We start from the raw sequence: 11,349 nt of genomic DNA, 5'->3' as shown, positions 1-11,349 counted from the left end.
GAAAAGAGAACATCAATTATTCATATCTATGTGCCTATTTTATGCATCTTTGGCTGTTGTGGGACCTCTCTGAACCGAACAACCCAACAATCCCACGTTAACAGCCAGAACAGTTTGATGAAATCCTCAGACTTGCTGTATGGATTTAGAATACTGCAGGATGCAAAGAACTCTGAGGAAAACCGTTGGATCAAACTGTATCTAATTCAGGTAGCTGAATGTAACAAAATCTGCTTCGAAGTGCACTCTACGCTTCTTGTATCGACCAAAAAGCTACATTCTCAATGGCAGACACGTCACAAGTAGAGAAACTACTGTCTTTCTAACTTATTTTCAACCAGCAAAGGATAAGCAGGCTATATTTCAGCAGCAGACATTTGGGAAACTCATGCAGTGCTGATTAAGCAGCAAAGCTAATGCCAAAACATTCTATTAGGGGAGGTGATGTGATTATATAGTAGCCTGATCCCAGATCTGTTGATTATGTTTGCCATAACAACGACCATGGGAGTTGGCTATACAGCACAAACAGATCTGGGACCAGGCTAGTGAGATATGTCCTCCAAAGATAGGCAGAACATGGACAGTAAGACTGGATGGTAAAATTGCCAAAAGCAACATTGAAATGTTGGGTAACTGAACACAGATAGGGAAGGTTTAAAGTCCCCTAAACGCCAGCTCGGTTTACTCAACCCAGGCGTTGGGTGGAATTAAATTGACATTGACGGAATCCTTAATGATGGCGGAAGATCAATCTCAGCTGTTCAATATGCGCAGGGACGACAGCAGAAGGCTTGAGGGAGAGGTTAGAAGCCAAGGGATGAGATCAATCGTTCCTCTACCTCCCTAAGGATTCCCAAAGGATTGAACCCCCCCCCCCCCCCCCCAAAAAAAAAACATGAGGATACAGTTAAAAGCATTCTTAATTAGCAATGCACTGCCGATTTTCAGGATGTGCGTATGGCCACACACTTCTCTACAGTTCTGTAACTGTATCTCTAAATGAAACGATCCTTCAGAATTGTATTAACAGTAGGGCCAGCTGTGTTTTGGTTCTTTACACCTGAAATACAGTATCAGCAGAATGCTTCTGATTGGTTAGTCTAAATGAGTGTCCAAATCGAGCTTCAGTGAAAGGCCAATGGGATGTCGGAGGGTCAAAGAAAGGCGGGGAATGATGGACAAGACTGCAGACAGGGGAGAATGATAAGAAGCAGCAACATACCATTAGTAGAGAATATTCATGCAGCATATAGGCCATGTTTGTTGAGTATTATGATTAACTGTGTTTACAGTGCGCCTAGACAAACATACATATTGGTCAGTTCACCATTCCAACGCTAAACAAATCTAGATACCATCTGTCATAGCGTATTCAAAATGTGTGTACATTATAAGAGACGTGGGTGGAGAGGTCACTGCAAACAAACTCTTACCCACTGTTCAGGTGTAGGCTTCGCTAATATATGTGTTCTTAGGCAACAAAGGAACAACTACACTTGTGCATAATTAACGCTTTATGAATATGGATATGCCTAAGTTAATACCAAAGGTTAATACATTCATTTATGCAGATCCCCTACAGAATGCAGAGCGGGATATGAGGCGTGCTTCCCGAACGACTTTTTTTTTCCAAGTGTATTCTAACATGACTAATATGCCTCTGTCATATTGTTCACAAAGCGTGGGTTTCAAACTGTAGTTTACACTTGCAGGTCGAGGTGTCTGCTGTTGAATCAGGCTCAACGTGCATAAGAAACCAAGAACCCAGGAATCAAAGTAAAGATTTTAGAACAAATTGACGTGTGGAGATGATACATTACACAGTCGAATTGGAGCCAGAGAAGTTACAGATATGAACCATGTACATGGCACGAATAGATTGAAACCAAGAGTACAGTATGAAAGATTTCAAAAGAGTTAGCACATAGGAAAGGATTAAGAAACATACTAAATTGAAAGCCTTACTTCATAGAGTAATAGGCTCATTCGGAATGCTATCTTATTTTAAAGAAATTAAGTTTCATGCTGAGTCGGTTTAAGAAGTTCACCCAAGAGAATTATAAGAAATTACTAGAACCACTGGGGACCTACAGTAGATTACTGTAAATTAGTAGCCTCTGCATGCTCATACTTATAATTCCATCAGTACAATGAAAGCTATGAGTTTGAAATGTACTGTAACTTTTCAGTTTTTCAACTTGTGCGCTAAAGATTTTGCCTTTCAACATCAATTTTAGAAATGGACACTTCACAGGCTAATTGTTTTGCAACCAAAACACAGTGAAACAGCTAATCACAAATCAGACTTTTTTTGTCACGCAAAGTTATCAACATCCCAGCTATTTTTAAACCGCGACCCCCTTCCTCCCAACCCCCAACCATTTGCCCCAGGCCAGAAGACCTGAGCCAGCTGACAGATGCTCAGACAGAGAATGCGGGTGGGATTATGGGTAAAGCACAAGTGGATGTCTGTTACATCATCTAGTCACATGACTTCCCCCAGTGTCAAAGGATAGGAAGAGGTCAATCTTGCTGCGATAGCCACGGTACCAAAAACCCATTTACACCTACAAAACAAAATGCATACACGTCCAGGGAATCAGGATAGACATACAGAGAACAAATGCATAACTCGATTCTGCAGGAATGCATTTCTTATGGTGAAATAACACTGTAAGAGTGAGAATGTAACGTGTGAGGAAGGGAGAGTCTTGTGCCAGCCAGACTATAATCCCTAGTGACCATGGCCTTGCTCTATCTATCCCATGCTGGGCATTGGACAGCTGCTTTCACCATAGGAAGTCACAGCACTGATCATTTTAAAGTTAATAGCCTCTCCGTCAGCATCACTTGTATATCTGGTGTGTGAGTGTGTTTGTATTGTATGTAGGATAGAGGTAGTAGGGTGAAGTTGTCCCTAGATGCTGAGCTTGGGTCAGTTTTGCATTTCCCCACTAAATGGCGAAGGTCGGGAATGGGGGACAGAAAGCTGATCCTAGATCTGTAAATCCTGCCTAGGGGGAACTTCATCCCCAGAGCTATATATGTATATGTTAAGGTGGCTTGAATGACCAGAGAACTGATCAGAGTTCCGGTGATCCCTTGGAGAGAAGTGAAGCTATCCTGCCCACTCAAACACCCAACACTAAGGTAACCCATGGCTACATATTCAAATGTATATACACGACTCATCCCAAGGTAGCATAAAGGTGGCAAATGATGCGCTTCAACTGTTGGAGGAATAGAGAGTGAGTGCAATTATTACTTATGCAATGGGTCTCATTAATAATTTCCTATCTATTTCAATTGAATGTCACAAGCAGATCACAAATGGTCCACTTGCAGGTCTTACTACTTCCCTGTTGCTTTATATATGGCTGTGTGCATATCCATAAAAGCCAATGCATTTCCTCCATCTCTAAGGTCTCCCTGAGACATTCAACGGCTCACATTGTAGCATATTGAAATCATTCCTATTATGGAATTGACATGTGTGAACGTCAGTGCAGGCTGCTGGGGGGAGGACGGCTGGTAATAATGGCTGGAATGGAGTGAATGGAATGGTATCAAGCACGTGGTTCTCATGTGCTTCATCCAGGCTGTGTCACAACCACCGGTGATTGGGAGTCCCAGAAGGCAGCGCACTTTTGGCCCAGCGTCGTCCGGGTTTGGCCGGTGTAGGCCGTCATTGTAAATAAGAATTTGTTCTTAACTCACTTGCCTAGTTAAATAAAAAAGTTCAATTTTTGACAAATGTACTAATTAAAAATGAATCTGTTTGATACCATTCCATTCACTCCGTTCCAGCCATTATACTCCATCCCAACCATTATTAGGAGCCGTTCTCCCCTTCAGCAGCCTCCACTGGTGAACATATGTCCTACATGAAGAGGAATCACCAACTCATAGGCTGGACGGATGACGCAAGCCCTAACCGTGCATTCCTTATCACACCTATTAGTCACAGTGACACATACAAACACACACACACACACACACTTAGCAGGGATAGAGTCTTATATACTGAACAGGAAAGTCATAACATTAAAAGTCATCATTCATAATAAAGAGCATTGCTAAGAGCTCAGATAAGATGGGTTGACTCACATATATATATTTTTTAACCCTCACATAACCCATCCCTGAAAATATAGGCCTAAACCTAAATCCATGGCACGGTCAACTCTATAAGAGGGAACAACGCGTATGCTAATGAAACCTAAGGCCATCAAATAACATGATTCTTTGTGTGTCTACTCACTTTGACGCGTTAGGAATAGAGGGAATACCTCCACACCTCGTCACACGGCTGTGTCTGTCCGCGCGGGTTCTCTTCCATACATGCGGCTTCAGGAGTCAGCGAGCCTCTGGTCTGTTCTTCCCGCCCTTCCGTTCATGGCCACTCCGCTCTCAATTGCGCAGGGGCTATCATATAAGGAGAAAGGGGTCGCCGGGCGCAGTGGCACTTGTAGACTATAAATTGGTGTCTGCCCTCACAAGTCTACCGCTGCTCATTCGGAGGACAGGCTACTTGGTGAGTACCTGACAACTTGTCACTCTACTACGGTAAACGTGTAGCCTAGGCCTAGGTTGGAGCCACTTCAAAGATGTTGAATTGGACTTCTCTAGTTTGCAACCGGACAACTGGATTTAAAGGGCTTTCATTTCAAATTTGACAGCTTGAATTTTCAAGACACTCCTTTTTTGTTGTTGTTGAATATTGATAAAATAAATAGCTGTTGTTGCCTAAATGTTGCACATATTTTATTATTTTTGTTAGTCTGTTTTCCATCAGATTCAGACCTATAAGCGAAATTGATAACCTAGAGATAATTATTATTATTAGATTAATAATACATTGATTTACAATGTGCTTCCCAGTCTAGGCTTTTAAAAGAAATGTAAATAAATAATGACCTAAAACAAGTTTGTTAGACTTGTATGCCGTAGGCCTATACTGATTTTCCCTTACGAAACATGTGTCAACCCCTACAAAAATGTAAATTTCCTGTTGATGCAGGATTATTTTCCTACTGTAGCAAACTGGCTAAAATTAAGATCCTACATCTGTAGGCCTATACTTAGCCTTAATGTACGTTTTGTCAAAACAAAAACTCTGCTGACATCATGTGTGACGACGATGAGACTACTGCCCTTGTGTGCGACAATGGCTCTGGTCTGGTGAAGGCTGACTTTGCCGACGAGTCGCCCCCGTCATCAGGTAAGGTCCACAGCATGAAAGCAATGAAACACTCATGAGGATGCAACCTTCAAACTGGGGTTTTTCCAGACTTAATTGTCCATACATTATGCATTACCCTTGTTAATCTTCTTACAATTGTATTTTACCTTACCACTAGACCATTTAATTGTGAATGAATGTCATTTGCTATAATAGCTTACATTTATTTGTCCCTCTGTTTGACTTTGGGGAATTGTGTTTTGACTAAGTTTATTTCCTTCCTTCCTCTACAGGGTGTGATGGTGGGTATGGGTCAGAAGGACTCTTATGTAGGAGACGAGGCCCAGAGCAAGAGAGGTATCCTGACCCTCAAGTATCCCATCGAGCATGGCATCATCACCAACTGGGACGACATGGAGAAGATCTGACACCATACCTTTTACAATGAGCTGCGCGTGGCCCCCGAGGAGCACCCCACCCTGCTCACAGAGGCCCCCCTTAACCCCAAGGCCAACAGGGAGAAGATGACTCAGATCATGTTTGAGACCTTCAATGTACTTGGCCATCCAGGCCGTGCTGTCCCTCTACGCCTCGGGTCGTACCACAGGTGAGAAGCGGACAGAGGAGAAATACTCTGTTCCATAACATGCAGATGCAGTTACATTTAAGAGGTGCAATACTGAGTCCCATGCAACCTTTCCTTGTGAAACATAGATTACACCATTAAACATGAAGCTGTTCTATGCTATTTCCATGGTTTACATATTATTCGGCCTCATATTATAGGTATTGTGCTGGACTCTGGTGACGGTGTGACACACAATGTCTCCATCTATGAGGGTTACGCTCTGCCCCACGCCATCATGCATCTGGATCTGGCCGGTCGCGACCTCACTGACTACCTGATGAAGATCCTGACTGAGCATGGCTACTCTTTCGTTACCACTGGTTAGTCCGTAATTCCGGGGCATATATGATAGGAGGATACGGTGTGTTTGATATTGAATGGTAGTCCATTGCTATTCACCATTTAGACCGAACCGCTACAACTTTGAATCTTCTATTGTAACAGCCGAGCGTGAGATCGTGTGTGACATCAAGGAGAAGCTGTGCTACGTGGCCCTGGACTTTGAGAATGAGATGGCCACCGCTGCCTCCTCCAGCTACGAGCTGCCTGACGGTCAGGTCATCACGATCGGCAACGAGCGTTTCCGCTGCCCCGAGACCCTCTTCCAGCCTTCCTTATCGGTAGGGATCTTAGAAGTGTTGTGTAACTCATTGACCATCAACATATTTTGACTTCTTTAAAAGACAAGAAAATGCCCCTTTTCTCACATAGCCTTCACAACAGCTACATGAGACATTACACCAACTACTGCCAAACATATGTTTTTAATAAAGTGGTGAGGGAGTTGTCCATTTTAGCACCAGTTAAACCTAATCCAGAGCATTCGCTTACAACATGTTCTCTTCTATCTCACCAGGCATGGAGTCTGCTGGTATCCATGAGACTACCTACAACAGCATCATGAAATGTGACATTGACATCCGTAAGGACCTGTATGCCAACAACGTCCTGTCCGGCGGCACCACCATGTACCCTGATATTGCTGACCGTATGCAGAAGGAGATCACCGCCCTGGCCCCCAGCACTATGAAGATCAAGGTAAATATTCTTCTCAAGTCTCAGCTGCATACTGAAGACCACAAACTGACCATCTAAGACCAACCTGACTTCAATCTCACATTTTTGTTGATGACCAATCACGGTAACACAAAGAATGAACTGTATGATGCATTATAATGCACTACATATTGAGAGGACTTTTGCTTATTGGTTTTCCCTCTTCCCCCTCCTCTAGATCATCGCTCCCCCCGAGCGTAAGTACTCCGTCTGGATCGGCGGCTCCATCCTGGCTTCCCTGTCCACTTTCCAGCAGATGTGGATCAGTAAGCAGGAGTATGATGAGGCAGGCCCCTCCATCGTTCACAGGAAATGCTTTTAAGCGCCCCATTGACAAATTGCTCTCCCCTGCGACAGTCAGACGCCCACGGATGCAAAAACTCTGTACATTACCTCCGCCTATGGATATGTTGTTTATGATCGATATGGAAGTTACAAATCCAGACAGGCCCCTGTTTTATGTTTTGTCAATGATGTACAGTTTGTTTACACCAAAGTGCAATTTATATTTGGTTATTTTACTGGTTCCTGAATGAATTTATATGATGTGGATATGTATTTGCTTTATAAATAAACAAGACCTAGGATTGTGTATACCATCTTCATCTCATCTATCATCTGTTCACAACCTGAGGGAGCATATTGGTTATTGTTGTTTCATAATTCAGGAGAAACATACCTGTTTACTCATAGGCTATCCATTGATAATACAGACTAACTCATTCCTAGTAGGAAGATTAGTCACATAGGCCTACATGTTAAGTCCAGTCACACACATAAAAAAATAACTACTTGTGGCAGTCCACTAAGTTGTTGCTATCTTTAAACCATCTGAGGCAACCCTTTAAAGCGTTACTCAACCTAGTAATCGCACAGCCAAGCTTATCTAAGGAATTGTCCTGGTGTTCATACCAACAAATGCTTAGGGTACTGTAAAACAATGGATTGTTGTTTTGCCTTAAACAGACAAAATGAAAACATCTGTTTTTAGACAGACTATAGCCATCTGACAAGGATATCATGTGTAGGATGTCTTGTCATGGTCAAGCGTCGATTAATGCTTAGCCTTGCAGGCATGTTTCAATCTGCATTCCCTCCCTCCTACATTGCAACAATAATAATCTACGGAATACAGACTGAAACAAAGCAATTCTCCCTCTTTCTACCCCCCCCCCCTCTCGCTCTCTCTCCCTTCTCTCTCTTGTTCTGTCTCTCTTCCTCTGGTGCCACTATTCGTTCTGTCGCTGTCATGTGGTTGTCTTACAGGCAACAGCCATCCCCCGTGATTTCAGCTTATAACCAATTATTGTTATTAAAGATGAATCTGCTGCAGTGTACTTGGAGAATAATGAAACAAACAAAACAACTGGTGTGTCTGGCCTCTCTCCACCAACCTGTCTGCGCGTGACGCAAGGGTAGTCTACTTAAAGCAGGATTAGCGCCCTACCAACATTACACTCAACTGCCCTCCATTCAAGCACGGCGCGACCTGGCGTCCAGCGCTCGCCATCGAAAATAGGAGGGCTTTCTACTAATCAGCACTCAGACTCGCGCGAGCAAAAGTGCTTGGGTTGTCAAGTGATCTTTTAGCAGAGGCGCAGAAGGCAGAAGGCAGGAGCGCACGCAGCAGCGGCGCGTTACCAATGTATTCTCCAGATATTGGAGCATCCGGAGTGTAAAACAAGGGAAACAATAGATTCCACAAGAACGGTGCACGGTGTGCTATCATCTCCAAATGAATGACAATGGGGGAGTGGACAATATTAGAGCGTCTCTTGGAGGCAGCTGTCCAACAGCACTCTACTATGATCGGAAGGTAAGAGGGAACGTGAGGATAGCTTTGTAAAAGTATTACCATGAGTGTGTTTGATGACCAAGTCGGTTACTATAAGCGATTAAGCTGAAGAACGGTACAAAAACGCAAAAAACAACAACAAAGATTCATGACTATGCAAAAAAATGTGAACCAATAGGGAATCATGGCATAAACATAACATTCAAGAATAATGATTTTGGAAACACTAAATTTGCACATTTTGTTACAAGAGAGCTGACGCTTGAGGTGAACAGTGCTGTAGCGCTTTTCTTTCAGAACTGACTAGTGGCTTTCAGCACTGGACAGCTCCCAAGCGCCCGTTTTGTGCACTGGAGCCAGTATTAGTTTGCCATCGCTAATTGTCTATCTGTTTGTTTTATGATTAAGCCGATCATCTCTGCACATCTTAACAGCAACATTTTGATTTTGTGCTTGCTTGTTTTGTAGGATCCTCCTAACAGTGGTGGTGATTTTCCGGATTCTAATCGTTGCGATCATTGGAGAGACCGTCTATGATGACGAGCAGTCCATGTTTGTGTGCAACACCCTGCAGCCCGGCTGTAACCAGGCTTGCTACGACAAGGCGTTCCCCATTTCCCACATCAGATATTGGGTGTTTCAGATTATTCTGGTGTGCACCCCAAGTCTCTGTTTCATCACCTACTCCGTGCACCAGTCTGCCAAGCAGAAGGAGCGCTTGGAGCGGGGGTACTCCACCGTGTTCCTCTCCTTGGACAAGCGCCAAGATTCCATCAAAAGAGACGACAGCAAAAAGATCAAAAACACCATTGTAAATGGAGTACTTCAGAACACGGAGAACTCCACGAAAGAAGCCGAGCCCGACTGCTTGGAGGTGAAGGACATCCCAAATTCGGCCATGAGAACTAGTGGAAAGTCTAAAATGAGGAGGCAGGAGGGCATCTCAAGATTTTACATCATCCAAGTGGTTTTCCGAAACGCTCTAGAGATAGGGTTCCTGGTGGGTCAATATTTCCTGTACGGATTCAATGTCCCCGCGGTATATGAGTGTGATCGATACCCCTGCATCAAAGATGTAGAATGCTACGTTTCAAGACCCACGGAGAAGACTGTGTTTCTGGTCTTCATGTTTGCGGTCAGTGGCGTCTGTGTGCTCCTGAACTTGGCTGAACTCAATCATCTTGGATGGAAGAAGATCAAAGTAGCTGTCAAAGGCGTGCAGGCGAGGAGGAAGTCCATCTACGAGATCCGTAACAAAGACATGCCTAGAATGAGCATGCCCAATTTCGGCCGCACTCAATCAAGTGACTCTGCCTATGTGTAGCATATTGAGAAGGCCCAAGACAAGCCTCGTGGACACCGGTTGCGTCAAACTGTATGGGTTCTCGCGGAGGGCCATTCATTTCAAATGGGAGGCAATCCACACCACTGCGACTCATCTGCTGGACAAGGTTGTGGTGCGTAGCACTGCGTGCAGTGTGTCGCATGCGTTGGATTTTTCCAACTGGTGTATTGCTTTGCTGTGTGGTACCAGACACAGAAGTAGATAAACCACCGAAGAAGTTGCAAATATGTAGCGTATTTGTTTTTTTGTGTTTTTTTTTTGTGCATGCGGCTTAAGTGCGACAGCTGTGCATTTCAGCACCACTGAACAGAACAATTGTACAAAGAAGTAAAATATATTTAACAAGAATGTGGTGTATATTTTATCACTCCAACTTCGCTTGCGAAGTAGGTGGGGTAGATCGATTTTATTTTGTCTTTTACTGACAACTAAAAAACAAACGGACCAAACGTTTGTCATATATTTATGAGAAGGCACTGATGCAACGTTTATAGATGATGGTTTAGCCTATATTTTGTAAAGCGCTTCTTAGAAGTATATAATGTATGCGTTGACATTCACTCTGTCGTTCACTTCAGCTGTTGAACATGGAGTAAATACTTGCACTATATATGAATAATGAGCCAAAATATATCCAATTTGTGCTGTGATGGTGTTTTTATGACTTTCCGCCGGATTTAAACACCACATACCATTATAGCAATGAAACACACACATTATTTGGCAGTTTTTGGGTCAAATGTACTCAAATGATGTACATTCTTCCAGTATATTACTCATCTCACATCTTTGTTGTCAGCACTATCGTTGTTTTGGTTGCCTGAGTTTGCACCATTGACCTTAACCTATGTGATCACTCAATTGGAGGGGGGGGGGGGGTGCTGCAAACAAATGCTGACACCTGGGACTTTTAAATTCATTTTTTCTTTCTTTTATTTACACCCAGGCGCCCATTGCTTTCGTTTGTGGGCAAATGGATTTTCTTGATTTAATGTCATCAAGTGCCATATATGTACATAAATATAAACATTATAAATCTATAGAGTATTATCATCATCATAACAGCAGAATTCTGTAAATTCCTCTTTTGGATTAAATGCTGTCAACGTATTTGATTTGAATAGCTGTGGTTTGTATGGAAATGGTATGCTACTGCTATATTGTCATCCCTGGTTTCATTTGGCAACATGAAAAAACAAGCAACCTTTGCACATTCAAAAAGTATTGATGAGCAATTAGTCATATAGACTAGAGCACAAATCTGAATTGGAATCAATCAGATGATAGGCAATAAATGTTTGCCCCTGGTGCTACCATTTTCCAAAGCAATCATCGATGTA

At 43.1% G+C, this 11,349-nt stretch overlaps 1 protein-coding gene and 1 pseudogene across 1 annotated transcript; both read left to right on the top strand.

Annotated features, from left to right (window-relative positions):
• The first annotated feature begins 5,130 nt into the window (after positions 1 to 5,130).
• Positions 5,131 to 7,227, top strand: LOC123990925 (annotated as a pseudogene).
• A 1,030-nt stretch (positions 7,228 to 8,257) lies between these two features.
• LOC123991666 (gap junction delta-2 protein-like) lies at positions 8,258 to 11,119 on the top strand. Its single transcript, XM_046293315.1, has 2 exons — positions 8,258 to 8,685; positions 9,133 to 11,119. Exons 1-2 carry the CDS (start codon positions 8,609 to 8,611, stop codon positions 9,986 to 9,988), a joined length of 933 nt encoding a protein of 310 aa, XP_046149271.1. The 5' UTR covers positions 8,258 to 8,608; the 3' UTR covers positions 9,989 to 11,119.
• The last annotated feature ends 230 nt before the right edge of the window (positions 11,120 to 11,349 follow it).

The sequence above is a fragment of the Oncorhynchus gorbuscha genome, linkage group LG12 (assembly GCF_021184085.1).
Source record: "Oncorhynchus gorbuscha isolate QuinsamMale2020 ecotype Even-year linkage group LG12, OgorEven_v1.0, whole genome shotgun sequence".
NCBI lineage: Eukaryota > Metazoa > Chordata > Actinopteri > Salmoniformes > Salmonidae > Oncorhynchus > Oncorhynchus gorbuscha.
Note: the sequence above shows the minus strand (reverse complement) of the source record. Positions and strands in the feature narration are given on the sequence as shown.